This window comes from Ruditapes philippinarum, unplaced genomic scaffold (genome assembly GCF_026571515.1).
Source record: "Ruditapes philippinarum isolate M1 unplaced genomic scaffold, ASM2657151v2 ctg2869_1_1_1_1, whole genome shotgun sequence".
Classification (NCBI taxonomy): Eukaryota; Metazoa; Mollusca; class Bivalvia; order Venerida; family Veneridae; genus Ruditapes; species Ruditapes philippinarum.
Genome location: NW_026864227.1, coordinates 52210 through 74015, shown reverse-complemented (window position 1 = coordinate 74015; position 21806 = coordinate 52210). Strand labels below are relative to the sequence as shown.

Below are 21806 nucleotides of genomic sequence, written 5' to 3'. Positions count from 1 at the left end.
AAACATGGAAATTCACTCATGCATATATTTCAAGCAAAATGTCATTGCTGATGTTTTTTTAATGTATCAGTTAACTCTGTTGTCTGATAACAGATCAAGATTCCGATTTCCTGGACGTCATTTACTCGATATATTCACCTGGACGTCATATATTTTTTATAATACTGCACGTTTGTAACGTCATTTTTCATTGGATAATCGTGACGTTTATATAGTTTTATATAAACGGCTGCCGTCGATTCATGAAGAAATTTTAATTTTTTCTCTAAAAATGATGCTTGCTGTATTATAAATTCGTTATAAAGATTGTTGACAGGTTATATGGCCGTATATAAACGGCTGTTTGCAATATAACCCTCGCCTAACGGCTCGGGTTATATTTACAAAAAGCCGTTTATATAGGGCCATATAACCTGTCAACGATCTTTATAACTAATAATATATTCACCTCTGACTGTCAGTTAATTATATATTTGTAATGTTACACAACATCTGTTTCGCCGTTGTCCTTGGCATTTAACGTTATAACACAATCATGGTTATATAATATGTTTAACATACTGTTCGTAAAGTGTTAAACCTAAATATAGTTATATGTTTTCTCTCTGCTAATTTGCACTGTATTTAAATCAAGTTGCTTAAAACAAATATAAAAACAACAATTCAAGCTTTGTTAATAGTGTTTTTATTATAAATAAAAACTTGTCAAGAATATAGCCATCATATAAACATAGGTACAATACGATCTACGTGAGTATCTTAGTCATGGAGATGTCAAAACCATGTAACTTTCTCTATCACACATATAGTCACAATATAAAATAAGTGGTACGGTCAGTATCATATTATTATCTGTTATAAACTGAATGTTTATATTATACTAAATTACGAACTGTTTGTTTATGCTAATCTAAAATAAGTAAAATAAGTAAATAGATCAAAAGTTCACAAATGACATAAGTATATAAATGATATACTTTACACTATAAACATATTTCATCAAGTTTTGTTTCTAAATGTAGGAATAATATTAATTTACTTTTAATCATTTTTTTTAATTTCATACAAAATAAATTAAAGACACATTTTACAAATAAATATTTCAAATTGTAACAACAAAAGTAAATGCTTCAAAGTCATATAAAATTGGTGTTTTTGGTGAAACAGTTTCTAAGATAAGTAAAAAGTCTTCATAAATATCAATCCAACAATAAAAACCTAACCCTAATATAAAGACACGAAATTTCATGAATGATCAAAAAAAAAAACTACAAAATCTTACTAGTAAATGCAAACACGTAAAAACAATAATGAAAAAAATCAGCAACTCAAAATTAGACTAGTTTCATGAGAGAAAATATTCCATATAATTGGTTTAATAATCACAGATACAGCTGTATAAACTGGCTGAATTATAAGAGTAACTGGCTGAATTATGACAGATACAGCTATAGACTGGCTGCATAATTACAGACACAGCTATAAACTGGCTGAATAATTACAGATACAGCTATAGACTGGCTGAATAATTACAGATACAGCTATAAACTGGCTGAATTATCACAGATACAGCTATAGACTGGCTGAATAATTACAGATACAGCTATAAACTGGCTGCATTATCACAGATACAGCTTTATTAAATGGCTGAATTACCAGATTAACTGACTGAATTATTATGGATACAGCTATAAACTGGCTGAATAATTACAGATACAGCTATAAACTGGGTGCATTATCACAGATACAGCTTTATTAAATGGCTGAATTACCAGATTAACTGACTGAATTATTATGGATACAGCTATAAACTGGCTGAATAATTACAGATACAGCTATAAACTGGCTGCATTATCACAGATACAGCTGAATTATTATAGATGCAGATGGATGGATTATTACAGATTTAGATATATATCAACTTGCTGAATCATTAATGATGCAGCTATATTAGTTATTACAAATGCAGCTATATAAACTGGCTGAATTGTTACAGATGAATTATTACAGATGTGACTATATTTACTGGATGTGTCATTATAGATGTACCTGTAATAACTTGCTGACTTATTACAGTTCAGTTATAATAACTGAGTGAATTATTACAGATTAAGATATATCAAATGGATGAGTCATTACAGATTTAGTGAAAGTTACTAAAATTTACAATAGATATGTAAAAGAAATATAACATATATATAACAAATTATAAAATATATATAAAAAATTACAATGTTAAGGTAAAAAATTATAAATTAATGTAACATATTTCATAATAAACATTGTATATCACAAATTACAGTTCATATAACATATCACTGTTACAATATTGAAATACATGTGTTATATAAAACAAGTAAAGACATTGTATTAAATATTGCATGATCTTATCAACTTGACAATTATACATAAATTATAGTGTGCATTTGATTGTCCTATCTAACATTGGTAACAGATGTACTTGTCTAATTTACAAGAATAAATTTGGAAATATTGTTTATGAATTTAATCAATTACCTTTGATCAAAATAAAAATCCTGTTTGCCTGGTAGCACAGTGTGAACAAGGTGTTGGATTGATAAAAAAATTTCATGACATTAACTATATGATACGTACTATGATGTGGGACACTTAAACTGTAACATGTTCTAAAATATGTGATCAAAATATATGATTGAGAATATCAACTATTTCAAGCATTGCTATCTCGTAAATGTAAAATCATCAATATGTTTGACTGTCTGATTTAGTCATGGGCGTGCTATAAACAGTAACTTTTCACAAATATAATACACATTATATTATAATTCAAGAAAGCAAACTAGAAATGAAAATGATTGATATAAGATACAAAAACTTACAATCTAGCTTAAATAAACTAAACATATCAAAATAAAATTGCTATCAAAATCTTGTAGGGTTTTCAACATTTTGAAATTCAACAGTAGCTACATTCAACATGCACAGTTCAAGATGAGTTTTAAGGATAATGACAATCCCCAACACCCTCCCATTTGGATATTATTTTGTAGAAAAATCATATTGTATCCTTTCTAGAAAACTATCAAATACCTCATTAATTTGTATTACCCCTTGTTAAAATTTTGTTGACATCCTCTGCTATAAATACTGGATCTGCACCTGGTCTATGAAATGTAACATTTGCTGCAACATTGCACCACTATTTTCTAATGCATATATTAGATTTCAATTTTTTCAAGAAATATCAATTATAACAAATGTAAGGGAACATAAATTACATATAGAATGATTCACTAATTAGCATGTGCAAAAACAATTGAAAACCTCATTCTTCCAACCATTTGAACTAGCAATATCAGGTTAACCTCATACTTCTGACCATTTGAACTAACAATATCAGGTTAACCTTATACTTCTGTCCATCTGAACTAGCAATATCAGGTTAACCTCATACTTCCGTCCATTTGAACTAGCAATATCAGGCTAGACAAACATCTCTCAAACTGTTTATGATATTTCACATGCTCTGCTAGTTTGTTTATAAGAAGGAGGTTTATATTTAGATTGTCCAGGTAGGTTTTGTCTCCTTGATTTATGATGTCCTGTTGTTGAGCTCTGTACTGATAACTGTGATGCTTCTGATGTAACAGAGGTATTATCATCGGACAGTTGCCTCGATGCTTTATTACTTTCTGACATTTGTCCTGATGCCCCTGGAACCTCTTTTATTTTCTTTTCTTTTTGTTTCTCATTTCCACTGGTGTCAACTGAGGGTATGTTAACAGAGGGTTTGTTTGTTTTCTCTTGATTTTCATCATCCACAGGTTTATCAACAGTTTTCATGTCTGGTTTATTTCCTTTCTTATATTTCTTACTGGAACGTTTATCACCTAGAATAAACAAAAATATTACGGTACTATTTCCTTACACATTGTCTACTTTTGTTTACATGTACATTTTGACAAGTCAAAAACAATCTTACTAACTGTTGTAACAAAATTAAACAGCATTGAACAAACAGACATACTGTACACATTTTTGATAGTTAAATTTGACCTATATGATACATGAATTGTCTAAGTTGTCAAATGATAAATTCAACTAAAGTAATAGAGATAAGTACAAATGTAACATAGCTTTTTGTAGATCAAAATAATGAAGGTGGAGTGAAATAGAAAACATCCATTATATAAACTTACTATTATCTGCCCCTTTATTTGTCTTACCTGCACCTTTCTTCATTTCTGTAAATAAAAAAAAATATATCTAATTATTACTGAAAACTTATTTTGTTCCATTAGTTAAGTAAACATAGATGTTGTGACCGTGTCTAACTTTCATTATTATATATTTTAAAATAATAACATAGAATCAAAATGTATTTACATGTACATGAATATTCTGTTAAGGTTATGTAGTGCAGATGATGTACAAATCAAGTGATATGATCTAGCCCGGTGCACAATGATTACCTGATTTTGGACGGGGAGCATTTCCAACTGACTTGAAATCAAAAAGTTGTTGTTCCATTGTGCGCAAACCTGTCAGCATCCAATTTGTTACTTTATTATCTGCATCTTTAGTTAGATTGACACTTTTATCATCATTACTTAAACAAGTAACTTTCATAGAATCACGATGTTTATCACACAGCCAGATTGTTTTCCCATTTGATAAATGGCATCTATAACCAAAGAAAATATAATTGTATAAACATGTATGATTATAAATCTATTTGCTTATGAATAAGAATATCAAATGATGATCCCCAACACAGCTTGACATGCACTATGCTCTAGACTGATCTAAGATCTTAATTGTAAAACCTTAGTTGTATTTAAGTACCAAAAGAAAGATAATTAACCAAAGAGTAATGTGTCCGTGCCACCAACTTATTTTGTAATGCTTCCTTTTCCAAAGCATACTCAAAGTAGTTACTGTTAAAAATGAGGTTATCTTGAATATCTGAATAAGAACACGTCAAATTAAAATATAATGTTTTTGTCAATAAAAACTGGAATCCTACATTGTGTATATGTATCTGGGATGGGGCTCCCACAGGGGATGTAAATTAGCCATAACTGAATCATAACAGAAGCAGTTTCACACATATTTTTAGCGGAAATTTTTTAGGGTTTTTGAACCAGTATAAATGTTTATAAAGATAACTGTTACAATACTTCCTTGAATAAATAATTTCCTTTGATTTCATGTTTTATTAAGAAATTTTGCAGAAAGACAATGACATAAAATATGATATCTGCAATGTTTATTTTAAAATAAAACAATATCTATTAGTGTAACATCAAAAACTAAATTTAAAAGGTGCCCTTGTATAAAAAATTATTAATCATTATTAAACTGAATGGACAAAATAGAAATGATTATTTTTTGGTTGTATTAAATTTGTTTAATACAATAATAGATTACCTGCTAAGATTGCCCATCTTACTATCTGTATCAAGTCTATGTACCATCTCTCTAAAACTATGATACACATTCTGGTAATCTGACATCGTAGCTTCTGGACTCTAACATACATTATAAACAATTAAATTATTATATACATGTATATATATTGTTTAAACAATTTTCAAACTTCAATTTCTTATAACTTCAATCTTACAGATCAAAGTATTAAAGGAACTCCACTGAGCTCCACAAGCCTACATATAAAAAAGATAGATTTTTTACATAGATCTGCTATGGCATTTCAAACAGGAAACATGCCAGAAAAAATTGCAATTTATCATGAAGAATTTATTAAACAATAAGTGCAGCATCTTGATGATTACATTAAATAACAATTTAAAATATTTCATAGAAAAATATACATCACACATTTAAACCAACCAGTCTGTCTTGTAGGAAATTATTGAAATCTAAGAAATTCTTACTGAATATATGTCTAATATGAATAGTAAAATGTACAAACTATGCTTAAGGTACTGCATTCCTTATGAATGTACCGGTGAGCTTAAAACTTTCCAAAAAAATTGCCAGTTTTTAAAAAGTTATATATCTTCTCTGTGTGTACTCAAACAATGTTAACTTTACATTTAAATAGAGTCTGTATAGCAATTATCAGTGTTTTCATATATCAAGTTTGAGCTTAATATATCTTTAGAATGCATATTTTACAGAGATTTATCAAATGAATGTTAGATGAGAATAATGTAAGAGAGAAATAAGAACCTTTTCTAGCCAGTCTATGTACGCCTCTCCAACTTCATCAGTTAAACAATTGAGGACGAGTTTTTTGTTGTATTTGGTAACTGTTGTTAATCTAGAGATGTATGGACTATACAAATCTAAACTTGTAACACCAAAATCAGCTTCTAATTCTAGTGGCTCAGATACACTATGCCAACCCTATATAAATATAATAAGTTAGCTACACATTTTAACAACCCTACTAAATATATTAAGTTGTTACACATTTTAACAACCCTACATAAATATAATAAGTTGTTACACATTTTAAAATAAAATAATTTTTTTAAAGAAGTAAAGTATGACTAATGTAAATACAAGAAACAAATACAGCTATTAAACCATCCAAGTTAGAAGCAATGTTTTTTCTCTCAAAGGAACGAGTAGTTTGTAAATCTTCAATGAACTCATCAAGTTGATAGCAAAAGCTTTTAAACATGACCAATAGTTTATAAATCTAAATTGAACTAATTTAGTTGAAAGGAGTAATTTCTTTAAAAAAGGAACAAATAATTTATAAATTATCTATGGACCCGTCAATGGGTAAACAAAGTATATTTTACATGAACTTACAATGCAGTGACCAATAGGTTGTAATTCTCTCATCAACTTATCTAGCACTGAACAATGGTTTATAATCATTACATGAACTTATCAAGTGGTGACCAACATTTTGTTAATGACTTAATAGAACATTAATCTTCTATAAAATTACCAAACAGTGACTTATATTGTGCTATTATATTATATTATATTTACCTCATCATGTTCACAAAGTGTATGTACACAATATTTCTGCAGTCTGTAGGCAGGTAACAGCTCTGATATCATATTATATTTACCTCATCATGTTCACAAAGTGTATGTTGTATTATATTATATTTACCTCATCATGTTCACAAAGTGTATGTTGTATTATATTATATTTACCTCATCATGTTCACAAAGTGTATGTTGTATTATATTATATTTACCTCATCATGTTCACAAAGTGTATGTTGTATTATATTATATTTACCTCATCATGTTCACAAAGTGTATGTTGTATTATATTATATTTATTTACCTCATCATGTTCACAAAGTGTATGTTGTATTATATATTATATTTACCTCATCATGTTCACAAAGTGTATGTTGTATTATATTATATTTACCTCATCATGTTCACAAAGTGTATGTTGTATTATATTATATTTACCTCATCATGTTCACAAAGTGTATGTACACAATATTTCTGCAGTCTGTAGGCAGGTAAAAACACTGATATTATATTATATTTACCTCATCATGTTCACAGAGTGTATGTTATATTGTGCTATCATATTATATTTACCTCATCATGTTCACAAAGTGTATGTTATATTGTGCTATCATATTATATTTACCTCATCATGTTCACAGAGTGTATGTTATATTGTGCTATCATATTATATTTACCTCATCATGTTCACAAAGTGTATGTACACAATATTTCTGCAGTCTGTAGGCAGGTAAAAACACTGATATCATATTATATTTACCTCATCATGTTCACAAAGTGTATGTTATATTGTGCTATTATATTATATTTACCTCATCATGTTCACAAAGTGTATGTACACAATATTTCTGCAGTCTGTAGGCAGGTAACAGCTCTGATATTATATTATATTTACCTCATCATGTTCACAAAGTGTATGTTGTATTATATTATATTTACCTCATCATGTTCACAAAGTGTATGTTGTATTATATTATATTTACCTCATCATGTTCAAAAAGTGTATGTTATATTGTGCTATCATATTATATTTACCTCATCATGTTCACAAAGTGTATGTACACAATATTTCTGCAGTCTGTAGGCAGGTAACAGCACTGAAGTTTTTTTAGACAAAAGTTCCTTGTGAAGTGTTCTTTCTCTAGTCAACATCATTTTCTCTTGGTCTATATCTTTTTTCTCCTCTTCTCCTTCTTTATCTTATATACATTATAAAAAAGTGTCAAAATACAAGAGTATCATATCATTTGTAAAATATTGGGTATGTGCACAAGGGTGATTTGATGGAGAATGTCAGAGTGACCTTACAAAATAGTCATAACACAGTTAAAAAATTGTCTTAACATGATTAATTAAACAACCATATCTAGTCAAGTTATAAGGTTATGTCTAGTCAAGTTATAAGGTTATGTCTAGTCAATTTATATGGTTATGTCTAGTCAATTTATATGGTTATGTCTAGTCGATTTATATGGTTATGTCTAGTCAATTTATATGGTCATATCTAGTCAAGTTATATGGTTATATCTAGTCAAGTTATATCTAGTAAAGTTGTATGGTTATGTCTAGTCAAATTATATGGTTATGTCTAGAAAAGTTATATGGTTATATCTAGTCAAATTATATGGTCATATCTAGTCAAGTTATATGGTTATATCTAGTCAAGTTATATCTAGTCAAGTTATATGGTTATATCTAGTCAAGTTATATGGTTATGCCTAGTCAAGTTATATCTAGTCAAGTTATAAGGTTATGTCTAGTCAATTTATATGGTTATATCTAGTCAAGTTATAAGGTTATATCTAGTCAATTTATATGGTTATGTCTAGTCAAGTTATATGGTCATGTCTAGTCAAGTTATATGGTCATGTCTAGTCAATTTATATGGTTATGTCTAGTCAATTTATATGGTTATGTCTAGTCAATTTATATGGTCATATCTGTGAAATGTCATGAATACAGTATAAAGATTAATGAAAACTAATACCTTCATCAACATTTTGCCCATCAAAATCTTCATCTTTGACAAAGTCTACAACAAATACTCTAGGATAAACATCCAAGTCCTGGTTCTCAGCATACATAGTTAGCTGACGTAATAACCTTCTCTGACCTAACTCAAACAGCTCCTGTACAAATTAAGTCATCATGTAAAGTTTGTTTTTTTGTTTAGAATGTTTTTACAACATGCTATTGTATTGTATAATAAATATCAACAATAAATGTATGGCACAGGTATCTACGACTGGCAAATATTTAATTTATATATATTTTCATCAACCTGTGATTGCCAAATATTAAATTTATGTATTTTAACCAGTACAATAACATAATTTATTGTTATCTCAACATAGAAAAGTATCATAATTAAAAAACAAAATGTTGTAAAAAAATTTCTTACCTACATTGAAACACAATTTGCATTAACTTTCAATTAAATATTTCACAGAAGTGATTTTGTGAGTTAAGTTCAACAGCCTATCAACTAGTATTAAACAATTGCAAAATTTTGTGTAAATTTCTGTGAATATATACACACCTGATAAGAGAGATTTTTATGCTCTTCATTTGATATATTTTTCTGTGAATATATACACACCCGATATGAGAGATTTTTATGCTCTTCATTTGATATATTTTTCTGTGAATATATACACACCTGATATGAGAGATTTTTATGCTCTTCATTTGATATATTTTTCTGTGAATATATACACACCTGATATGAGAGATTTTTATGCTCTTCATTTGATATATTTTTCTGTGAATATATACACACCTGATATGAGAGATTTTTATGCTCTTCATTTGATATATTTTTCTGTGAATATATACACACCTGATATGAGAGATTTTTATGCTCTTCATTTGATATATTTTTCTGTGAATATATACACACCTGATATGAGAGATTTTTATGCTCTTCATTTGATATATTTTTCTGTGAATATATACACACCTGATATGAGAGATTTTTATGCTCTTCATTTGATATATTTTTCTGTGAATATATACACACCTGATATGAGAGATTTTTATGCTCTTCATTTGATATATTTTTCTGAGCTTTTGTAGTTGTGGCGTCATCTTTATCAGATAATTTTTCTGTAACCAGTTTAAGTAACTTCTGCTTTGCATTTTTGGTCTTTTCTTGAAAATTTACTATAGGGTAATAAACTGACGTCAGTCCCACCTATACATAAATATAATATACAAGTTAAGTTTGGATGAAATTGCATCAGTTGTTTTTGAGGAGTAGTCAGGACAAGCTTTTGTGTATATGGCAACACACAAAAAACACATTTTTCATTCAACCAGAAAACCCATGCAAGGACTTGAGCTACAGATCAATCCTCTAAAGTTTCCTTGAAATTGCCTTGGTGGTATAAGAGGAGTAGTCCGGACAAGGAAGCCATTCCTATATGTCACCACTACTCTGTAGAGGGGACAAAATAATATACAAGTTAAAGTTTGATATGCGACACCTATACAAAATAATAATAAATTAAACTAAATATTCAGTGTTAAAACATAACACAACATGTACAGTATGATTGTAGAATAAGTCATACACTGTATGTCAATAATGTCTGTCCTCTAAATGATAACAAGAAACAATACACAAGTAAAATATACCTCTGTAGCTCTCCAATTATCACCTGTTCCCACAACAGCCATTATAATTGGTAATCTAAGAGTGTTGGCAGCATAACGGAATTCTATCTGGCATGTGGATGAGCTTGCGTATTCATCTGATACACAAACTACCACAACTTTAGCACTCAATAACCCTTCAGCTATATCATCAAACAGTCCATTCTATAAAATATAAATATAATATTCAGACAACATAAAATACAAATATATGATCAATGCTTAAATCATCTTGTTACCATTATATATCATTCTAAATACGTATATGCATGTCTTAAACCCTTTGATAATTTTTGTAGACATTGCATCACAAAGCATAAAACACAGCTAAAGACGTACCATTCCAACACGTTCTACATCTATCCAACATCTTACACCATGCTCTTCTATGAATGATTTTAGTTCCCTTGGATCTCCGTAACCTAACGCACCAGGAACCTCCCTGAAAATATTTGTATTTATTCTCATACACAGAATATAAATCAATGTAAACTTGATCTTGACCATTTTATCAGATTTTACTTAAAACTCAACATCCATTGAAATTCCCAAACCTTGTATAAAGCTGGGATAAATATACTTTACTTAACTAGGGAACTACTAATCACAACAAATCTAAATTACATGAAAATTGCAGACTCTGTTTGATTGAGTCTGTATATGAGGGATAATGAAAAAGTGCATCATCCCTCACCCTAACTAGCACCGGTTTGAACACAGCATCCATTGATATGCCCAGACCTTGTATAGCTGGGATAAATATTTTTCACTTAGCAAATTTACTGTAGAGAAAGAGCAACCCATCCATGTTAGCTTATCTGTTGAGGGCAACAACTAAGTTAAAAAGGGGTATAACTCCAAAAATATAGCTTTCATAATTATGCCCCTTGTCTAACAACTGCCCCTTATAATGATAAGCAGAACTAGATATCTTAATAAGATAAGAATTCTAACATCATAAACTTAAATAAATTAGATTACATTGATCACATTTTCTTTAAGTAACATATCATCTTGACATAAACACAGAAAATAAAATAATCTAAACACATACATGAACATGATGTTAAAAAATTACAAAATTGAGTAAATTATTGCTAGTTGTACTTATATACCATAAAAAATAGATAGTGTACCTTGTTCCCAGTGTCACAGCCTGTGCCGAGTTGACCCAGGTGTAACTGAAGAAAACCTGAGGTTTTGGGTCAGCATCAGATTCTGTACTAACATTAGACTTATCTTTCAATGTCTTGATTAATTCATCAAACTTACTGTCATAATACTGAAACTTCCCCTTTGTCATGTTTACAAAAACCTACATGTAGAGAAATATATAAATATTCAATATCAAATAATCTTAACCCTTTCGCTGCCAGAGGGTTATTTATTTATTGATCACCTATTTGCCAGAAGGTTTTCTAAGAAATTAGTATATTATTAATTAATATAATTATTATTATTTGTTATTAGTATTATGATAATTATATATGTTTCCAAATCTGCTAGTATAATAATAATTATTGTCGATGGTATAATTATCTATATATTTATTATTATTATTATTATAATTATTATTATTATTATAATTATTATTATTATTAAAGAAACAGCAAAAGCCGTCCATATGGCAAATACGCCGAAAATAATAGGGACGGCATATGCCGTCCCTATGGCCGTGAAAGGGTTTACATGATATTTTATTCTGTAATCCATGTATTGCAAAGTACTTATCAATTTATCAGACATTTTTACAGATATTACTGCCCTGTACTTTTCAGATTTTGATTTAAACATTATTCATAAGTTGTAAAGTAAACATAGTTTTAGTGCACTATATGTTTTAATAAAGATTTAAAAACATATCACATTATTAATAACTTAACATTATTATAATAAACCTTCACCTCATCTGATAAAAGTATTCCAAGTTTACTTTGCTTCCATTCAAATCCATCACCAATAGCAACAACAACAATTGTTTTCTTTAATATCAGTCTAGCATATTTGAAAATGTTGACACAGTCTATATCGTCAGCATAATTCATGGAGATAAAAGCAATGAATACAGATGAATCTATCAGAGATTTGGCCATATCATCCGTGGACTGACTGTTAGCCTCAGTCTTACACCAACTGTAATAAATGTTTTAAGTTTAAACTTTAATGATATAAATAAAAAAAATTCTACAACATAGCAGACCTTGTACAGAAACCTGCAGTGAGAACAGGGGTTATTCCCATTTTTGGCTGAATTTAAAGCATTTGCAATCTTTAATTTGCAATAGTTATAAATCATTTGATACTTTTAAAGGGTATAAAGCTATATCTGTAATGAAATATTATTATAAAATTTATTAATAGTTAAATAATATTTTGTTTCCAAAATCTTATGATTGATTCTTAAAAAAGTTAATATAGAATGTGAAAAAGTTAATAAAGAATGTCTGTATTATTTTACACACATGAATGTTGTACACAAACAGAATAAAATGTTCTGAAACAAAATACTATGCCACTATTAGGGTTTTAACAAGTTAGCAATGATTTCATGCCTGTGTCATTTGCTTAAAAGGCAATATACTACCATACCTTTATCATACAAGCATTTTGGAAGAATTCTTTTGGAAATTCAAACATAAACATATAATATAGCTTTAAACACTTCAATTAAAAAAAGCTTATACAAAATTATAGTGACAATCTAATAACAATTCAATAAGTTAAATAGGTTAAATAAATCTCTTACAATATTGTAACAGTGATCATGTGACATTTTGATCCCTTATCTATGAGTCTAGTTGTAACCTACTATAAAATATAGAGCACTTCTGGTTATGAAATATACTCAAGTTAACATTAAGATATTCTAAAGAAGCCAACAAAAAAAAGTTTACAAATTTATACATGTATTAAACTATAGACTACATGCTGTATTAAATGAGCTTAAATGCTCAATGTTTTGATGTAGAACAACCAGTATGGTATCCAACATTTACTTACCACTTGTATCCTTTATTTACAAGGTCACTGTGAACTCTGGATGGCACAATGAAGGAAGATTTATTCAATAGATTATCTTTACCACAATATGAAATAAATATATCTGAAATAATAAAAAAACACATTTATTAGACTGAAAGGAAAATGTATAAATATGGATTCAGAGAAATATTATGATGTAACTAATACATGTAGGAGATCAAATAAAGAGATCACGGTGAGAGCTCAAGGTAAGTGATCAAGGTGAGAGATCAAGGTGAGAGATCAAGGTGTGAGATCAAAGTGAGAGATCAAGGTAAGTGATCAAGGTGAGAGATCAATGTGAGTGATCAAGGTAAGAGAGATCAAGGTGAGAGGTCAAGGTAAGAGATCAATGTGAGAGATAACTGTGAGTGATCAAAGTGATAGACCAAGGTTAGAGATCAAGGTAAAAAATCAAAGTAAGAGATCAAGGTATGAGGCTAAGGTAAGAGATCAAGGTCAGATATCAAGGCAAGAGATCAAGGTAAGGGGCTAAGGTAAGAGATCAAGGTAAGAGATTAAGGTCAGAGATTCAGAAAAAAGATCAAGGTCAGAGACTAATAAGAGATATCAAGGTGAGAGACCAATGTGAGAGATCAAGGTGAGAGACAAAGTTTAGAGATCAAGGTAAGAGATCAGGGTAAGAGGCTAAGGTAAGAGGCTAAGGTAAGAGATAAAAAGGTGAGAGATCAAGGTAAGAGATCAAGGTGAGAAATAAAGGTAAGAGACAAAGTTAAGAGATCAAGGTGAGAGACTAAGGTGAGAGATCAGATTACCAAATAATTTACTTCATTAAACAAAGTTTAAATAATTATAGAAATAAAAGAAATTAAAGAAAAAGAAGAGTAGATAGAAAAAAAACATACCTGCAGCTAAATCTTTGCGTAAATGTTTGAGTCCTTGTACACACTGTACCAACTGTGCATCAAAGTCACTGTGACTGTCTGGTGGCAACAATGCTAAAATAAAATAAATCACAAATTCTCAGTGACTGTCTGGTGGCAACAATGCTAAAATAAAAAAAATCCCATATATTTACAGTTATTGAAGTTGCGCAATTGTATGTTAAATTATTTTTTGACCATAAACATTTGGTCACAAAATATACCTTTCATAGACACATCAAAATCTCAGATATACAGATGAATGATATAGGGTATAATGTCATGGTCAACAAGTTAGTAGGTGAATTACCTTAAAACTATTTCTACTTACTCTGAAGAGCAGAACATGAGATAGTATGGAAGTATTTTATACACTGAAGGAACGGAGCCTGCATGTCCAGTGCTCTACGTATTGTTGAAGCTGCAAACATGTGCGGGTCTTTCACTGCCTGCAATACATTTTACAATTGTGTTTCTAATAAATGTCATGTAACATTAAATGTTAATGTTTATATACATCTCGTCTTTTATGCTGATGCACTGCATCCGAAATACCTTGTAAGAAAAGCATAAACACTTAAAGAAAATGACATAAAAATGTTGATCATTTTGTTGTTTTGTTTGGTTTTACTGGACAACAACACTTTGCACAACAACACTTTGAATTTGAACACTTATTATTCTATAATTTAAAGGTAAATTAATATAAAAATTATTAATTGAAAGTTACCACTAACCATTGCCTGGCATTCTGGGCATGGCATTGTAAAATCATACGTCACACCATGGAAAGATTCTGCAATGAGACCTTCAAATACTTCATGTATAAGAAACAGGATATTCTCTGGTCTTGGTCCTTGAGCTGTTACAACCATCTCACAATCTCTGTTTATACATTGACATAATTTCATGGATGAAACTATGTTTTTTGTTAGAAACATATTAAATCCTTATTAATTAAGATATTGTAAACGTTTTAAATGGTATCAATATGTAGCATTCCTTTACCTGACAACAGATGTTTACATAGACATCATCAGGTTTTTGTTTTGTTATTGTGAATCTCATCAGTTCAAATCTGGAACTTGATGTATTGAGACAAGTCAAAATCGAGAATTGTTCGGGAACATGGGTTCTACTTTCAAACAAATCTAAACAAGCATGGGCCAATAACTTTTATTTACTTGATAAGTGCATGTAGTATTTCAATACCTAACATGTGAACATAAGATTGTTGTATTTCCATAACACGTTACATAAGATTTAATGTAGTATTTTACATACCTAACATGTTGTAGTAAAGCAACATGGACATTCTTTATAAGGTAAGAACCTTTCTTCCAGATGAGTGCACTATCTGACAGAGAATGAAGTCTTACCTAGAATGAAAGAATGATAGAGAATAAAGTCATACCTAGAATGAAAGAATTACAGAGAATGAAGTCATACCTAGAATGAAAGAATTATAGAGAATGAAGTCTTACCTAGAATGAAAGAATTATAGAGAATAAAGTCATACCTAGAATGAAAGAATTACAGAGAATGAAGTCATACCTAGAATGAAAGAATTATAGAGAATAAAGTCATACCTACATGAAAGAATAACAGAAAACAAAGTTGCACCTACATCAGAGAATTAAGGAGAATATAATCACACTTACATCAAAGAATTACAGGGAATGAAGTCGTACCTAGAATGAAAGTATTACAAAGAATAGAGTTGTACCTACAGAGAATAAAGTTGTACCTACATTAAAAAATTGAGAAAAAAGTTATACCTACATCAAAGAATTACTGGGAATAAAATCGTACCTACATCAAAGAACTACAGAGAATGAAGTTATACCTACATAAAACAATTACAGAGAATGAAGTTAAACCTATATCAAAGAATTACAGAGAATAAAGTTGTACAGAATATTAAGGACAAATCTACTTGTTATGTTTATGTACAGAAAAGAACATACTTGTGCTCTGTTGAAGAGTCCAGCAGGGAGGTACTCAAATGTATACACCATCTTGTTCTCCCTAATATCTGAACCTCTCTCAATCTCAGGCCATGTAAACTGTCAAACAATATAAATATAAAATACACATTAGAACACGTATTGAGCTGTGAAGCTGGAACCTTAATTTAAATAAATGTATGAAGTAATACAAAATTATATACTGGAAGACTTGAAAAAATACTGGATAAATCTCTTTTGCCTTTTATACAAATATAATACTTTACTTCACCAATTATTTATGTCTAAATCTCTTCAATTTTATTCACACATCAGCACTGTCAGCATTTGCAGAATTATCCTTCCTTAAATCTTTAACATTAAGTATTTATGAATCAAGAATATCTAGAAACAGATTAATCATTCATTGTTTATATATCTGCTAAGTGATGTGCATGTTGAGGCCTTAAATGTGGTTAAAGAATGAAAGTGTTTGCAATATTTCTATGTGGTAGAAAAATATACATTTGAACATTTCTACCTCTGGTTTTTTTTCTGGGAGTAGACATGGTACAAGGTTGACAGGTTGATCTTTAAGCTGGAAGGTCAAGTCAAACTCTTCAGTAAGTCGTAGCAGCCAGGATCTTAGTTTCTTTGGGTAAGCACTCCATACCTTGTCAATATCATCATGAACAAGGCGACCATTCTTTACAATAAATAAAATTTATCTTAAAACAAGCCTTAATATGACTCAGAAACCAATAAAGATTCTTGTTAAAGGAAATTATTAATAACTATAAATTAAAAACAATGTTACACTTTTTGCCAGCAGAATATAGAGTTCAGATAAGCTAAAAAATCAACTGTATTTGATACTGAGGAAGCACATGAAAATGGTGCCGTTCAATGACTATGCTTACTATGTGCAATAAGTAACAACTTTTGAAACAAGAAATATGCCATAAAAGAACAAAACTCAATAATAAATTTTATACACACATGTAGTTAACCTTCTACGTTGTTGAAATATATTGTTATTTGTTTGTGGTTCGGTTCTTCACAGTATATACAACATAGTTTACAAAGTGTTTATGGCAATCAGAATTAAAGAAATTTATTTCATCATTATAAGTATTTTTATATACAATATTTAAATTTTTATGCCGTAATATATCATTACTACAGCATAATTTCAAACTTGGCTTATAATAATATCAATGCTGTAAAAACAATAAATGATCACTTACTTTAATGAAATCATTTTTCACAGACACTACACATGCCATCACATCTACAATCCACTGTGGATTTATCACAACATTAGACTTTAAATACTCATTTGTGAAATGTTGGACACTTCCCAAGTCATGAAGAAACTGAACTGCTTGAAATATCTGGCAAAAAGAAATTTGAGTTAATATAGAGGAAAATTTTTTAAAATTCTCCAGGTTGAATTATAGGCCTTAAATGTTAAAAAAGTTGTCAGTTTGAAATCTTTGAAAAAGTAATGAAATAGACCATCATCATAACAAGCAGCATTTTTAGACAAAAAATACTTTAACAATAAATTGTAAAACAACAAATGACAAAAGTATTATTATCTAGTTATCTAGGAGATTTACCTCACATTAATAGCATTATCTAAGAGACTTACCTTATATTAATACCATTATCTAAGAGACTTACCTCATATCAATACCATTATCTAAAAGACTTACCTCATATTAATACCATTATCTAAGAGACTTACCTCATATTAATACCATTATCTAAGAGGTTACCTCACAAAAATACCATTATCTAAAAGACTTACCTCAGATTAATACCATTATCTAAGAGACTTACCTCAGATTAATACCATTATCTAAGAGACTTACCTCAGATTTATACCATTATCTAAGAGGTTACCTCACAAAAATACCATTATCTAAAAGACTTACCTCAGATTAATACCATTATCTAAGAGACTTACCTAAGATTAATACCATTATCTAAGAGGTTACCTCACAAAAATACCATTATCTAAAAGACTTACCTCAGATTAATACCATTATCTAAGAGACTTACCTCAGATTAATACCATTATCTAAGAGACTTACCTCATATTTATACCATTATCTAAGAGACTTACCTCATATTAATACCATTATCTAAGAGACTTACCTCATATTAATACCATTATCTAAAAGACTTACCTCATATCAATACCATTATCTAAGCAACTTACCTCATATTAATACCATTGCATATCTAAAAGCCTTATCATATATTTATACCATTATCTAAGAGGTTACCTCACAATAATACCATTATCTAAGAGACTTACCTCATATTAATACCATTATCTAAGAGACTTACCTCAGATTAATACCATTATCTAAAAGACTTACCTCACATTAATACCATTATCTAAGAGACTTACCTCAGATAAATACCATTATCTAAGAGACTTACCTCAGATTAATACCATTATCTAAGAGACTTACCTCACATTAATACCATTATCTAAGAGACTTACCTCAGATTAATACCATTATCTAAGAGACTTACCTCAGATTAATACCATTATCTAAGAGACTTACCTCAGATTAATACCATTATCTAAGAGACTTACCTCACATTAATACCATTATCTAAGACTTACCTCAGATAAATACCATTATCTAAGAGACTTACCTCAGAAGGTTCAAAGATACCAGATTTGTTGGCTAACAATTCTATCTCATTGTATGTCACAATGTCGTTCTTCTTCTTGATTCTATAAATATTTCATCAAGCATACTTTATACAAACAGGTGTAATATTGTATCAACCAACTGTCCTTTGTACATAAAAATGCAAACATTGTACCAACTGCCCTGTATTCACACATATGTTAATATTGTATCTGATGTTGTCCTTTACATTCATGTATAAAAATAAATTGAAAATAAAAAATTACTTCAAAAATGTTTCTTATATAAAAATAAACCAAACTAAATGTGACATGGATGAATTCTATTACAGTTATTTGTAACCAAACTAAGTTAACAAAATGAAGAAAAAGAACTAACAGAAACTTTAACAGAACTCTCAAAAATAACTCTGTAATATCTATTTATAGAGATATTGAAGCATATAAAGTAACAAAGTTAGGTTTAGCCCTTAAGATATAAGACTCACACTTCAATGTTATTCTCAAATGTTAGCCATACTGCTGGTATATGTTCACCCATATATTGTTGCTGTAGTGTCACATCAAATATACTTGACTTTAGTGAACTTACACCCTGTAAATATAACATACTTCACTTAAGATAACAACTTTATTTACATGATAACAACATAACAACTTAAGGTACATGATAACAAAAACTTAGTGAATGATAACAACTTTATGTACATGATAACAACAATTGAGTGCATGATAACAACTTTAGTGCTCATGATAATAACAACACAGAGCTTGATAACAACTTTTAAGTGCATGATAACAACAATGCAGTTTAATCGGCATGATAACAACAATGCAGAGTATAATAAAAACATAAATGTACATGAAACAACAATACTACCTATGATAACAAGTAATATACATGTAAACAAGGTTATTGTTCACAATAATAATGATATTGCTAAAGAATATGATGAAATGTTGAAAACAGCATATAAGAAAACTTCATGTCAACTTGTCAAACATGAACCTTTAAGACTTTAAAATATTGAGATAAAATTGCTTTAAATAACTATTTTCAAGTTTGGCTAAACAATCAAAATATGTGAACCTATAGAATATAGCATTAAAGCAATATCAATATATACCTGTCCAGTGTATGAGCTTATAAAATGAAAGCCGACCACTTGCGGGTACCTTTGCTGCATTTCTTCTAGTGGTAGCTCAGACTTGCTGACCTGTAATACATCATTTATACAGTCACTAACACAAGTTCATTATTTATAGTTTTTTTAAGCAATACAAATTTGACAAAGATAAATTAATATCTAGCTCAAAGAAACAAAAAAACTACAAGTTAACTTTCATTAAAATTGTCAAGTTATTTTAAGCTTTTATTACTGATATATAGCCTTAATATCAACTATATACATGTATATCCAATGATGTTATATGCTAACTTTTATATTATAAACACATTTAAAACATTTACATAGTAACATTATCATTTAAAACTTTCAACTGGCTGTATTTATTCTAAGAATATTTATCAGGTATCGGAAATCTAACAGAAATTAAGTTCAATAAACATAACCCTACAAGAATGCTTGATCATGTTCTTGTACTAGTACATGTATAAATATATTAGTAATGGACACTGTGAATTTTTTCACATGCTATTATTGCCATTGGCACCTTTAGAAGTAATTTTCTTGACAAGTGAAACAGATAAAGAATACACAAGAATCACCTGATCTATATGAGTTCCTATAACAAATACAGGAGCTTTTGGAGCTTGAACAGAGATTGAGCTCAACCAAAAATCTAATCCTGCATGTTCATGCCCCAGTCGTACGTTCCATAGCAGTAAATATATAGCTCTGTTGGCAGACAGGAAAAACTGAAAATATAACCGCAGTATTTATAAAAGCTCTGTTGGCAAGCAGACAGGAAAACTGAATATAAAACCGCAGTAGTTTTATAGCTCTGTTGGCAGACAGGAAAAACTGAAAATATAACCGCAGTAGTTTTATAGCTCTGTTGGCAGACAGGAAAAACTGAAAATATAACCGCAGTATTTATAAAAGCTCTGTTGGCAAGCAGACAGGAAAAACTGAAAATATAACCGCAGTAGTTTTATAGCTCTGTTGGCAGACAGGAAAAACTGAAAATATAACCGCAGTTGTTTTATAGCTCTGTTGACAGACAGGAAAAACTGAAAATATAACCATGGTAGTTATATAACTCTGTTGGCAGACAGGAATAACTGAAAATATAACTGCAATAGTTTTATAGCTCTGTTGCCAGACAGGAAATACTGAAAATATAACCGCAGTAGTTTTATAGCTCTGTTCACAGACAGGAAAAACTGAAAATATAACCATGGTAGTTATAAAACTCTGATGGCAGACAGGAAAACTGAAAATATAACCGCAGTAGTTTTATAGCTCTGTTGGCAGACAGGAAAAACTGAAAATATAACCACAGTAGTCATATATCTCTGTTGGCAGACAGGAAAAACTGAAAATATAACCATGGTAGTTATATAGCTATGTTGGCAGACAGGAAAAACTGAAAATATAACCACAGAAGTCATATAGCTCTGTTGGCAAGCAGACAGGAAAAACTGAAAATATAACCACAGTAGTCATATAGCTCTGTTGGCAAACAGACAGGAAAAACTGAAAATAT

At 29.6% G+C, this 21806-nt stretch overlaps 1 protein-coding gene across 3 annotated transcripts in view; it reads right to left on the bottom strand.

Moving 5' to 3' along the window:
- Window positions 1-666: 666 nt before the first annotated feature.
- Window positions 667-21806, bottom strand: part of LOC132724909 (uncharacterized) — a 64583-nt gene continuing 43443 nt past the window's right edge. The window contains exons 40-64 of one of the 3 annotated variants that reach the window (XR_009624977.1): window positions 20866-21015; window positions 20264-20353; window positions 19625-19731; window positions 19139-19220; window positions 17710-17856; window positions 17004-17168; window positions 16484-16582; window positions 15801-15895; window positions 15254-15401; window positions 14848-14965; window positions 14499-14591; window positions 13612-13714; window positions 12516-12744; window positions 11748-11926; window positions 10951-11053; window positions 10594-10776; window positions 9977-10150; window positions 8945-9086; window positions 7993-8156; window positions 6178-6354; window positions 5413-5513; window positions 4455-4666; window positions 4182-4226; window positions 3430-3872; window positions 667-3347 (exon numbers count right to left, since the gene is read on the bottom strand). Coding sequence is in view for 2 of the 3 variants with exons in the window: in XM_060709892.1 (XP_060565875.1) it covers window positions 3490-3872; window positions 4182-4226; window positions 4455-4666; window positions 5413-5513; window positions 6178-6354; window positions 7993-8156; window positions 8945-9086; window positions 9977-10150; window positions 10594-10776; window positions 10951-11053; window positions 11748-11926; window positions 12516-12744; window positions 13612-13714; window positions 14499-14591; window positions 14848-14965; window positions 15254-15401; window positions 15801-15895; window positions 16484-16582; window positions 17004-17168; window positions 17710-17856; window positions 19139-19220; window positions 19625-19731; window positions 20264-20353; window positions 20866-21015 (3489 nt within the window). In the remaining variant the exon portion in view is untranslated. Of the gene's footprint in view, window positions 3873-4181; window positions 4227-4454; window positions 4667-5412; window positions 5514-6177; window positions 6355-7992; window positions 8157-8944; window positions 9087-9976; window positions 10151-10593; window positions 10777-10950; window positions 11054-11747; window positions 11927-12515; window positions 12745-13611; window positions 13715-14498; window positions 14592-14847; window positions 14966-15253; window positions 15402-15800; window positions 15896-16483; window positions 16583-17003; window positions 17169-17709; window positions 17857-19138; window positions 19221-19624; window positions 19732-20263; window positions 20354-20865; window positions 21016-21806 lie in introns of all 3 variants that reach the window. The other 2 variants (XM_060709892.1, XM_060709893.1) reach the window with 2 other exon arrangements.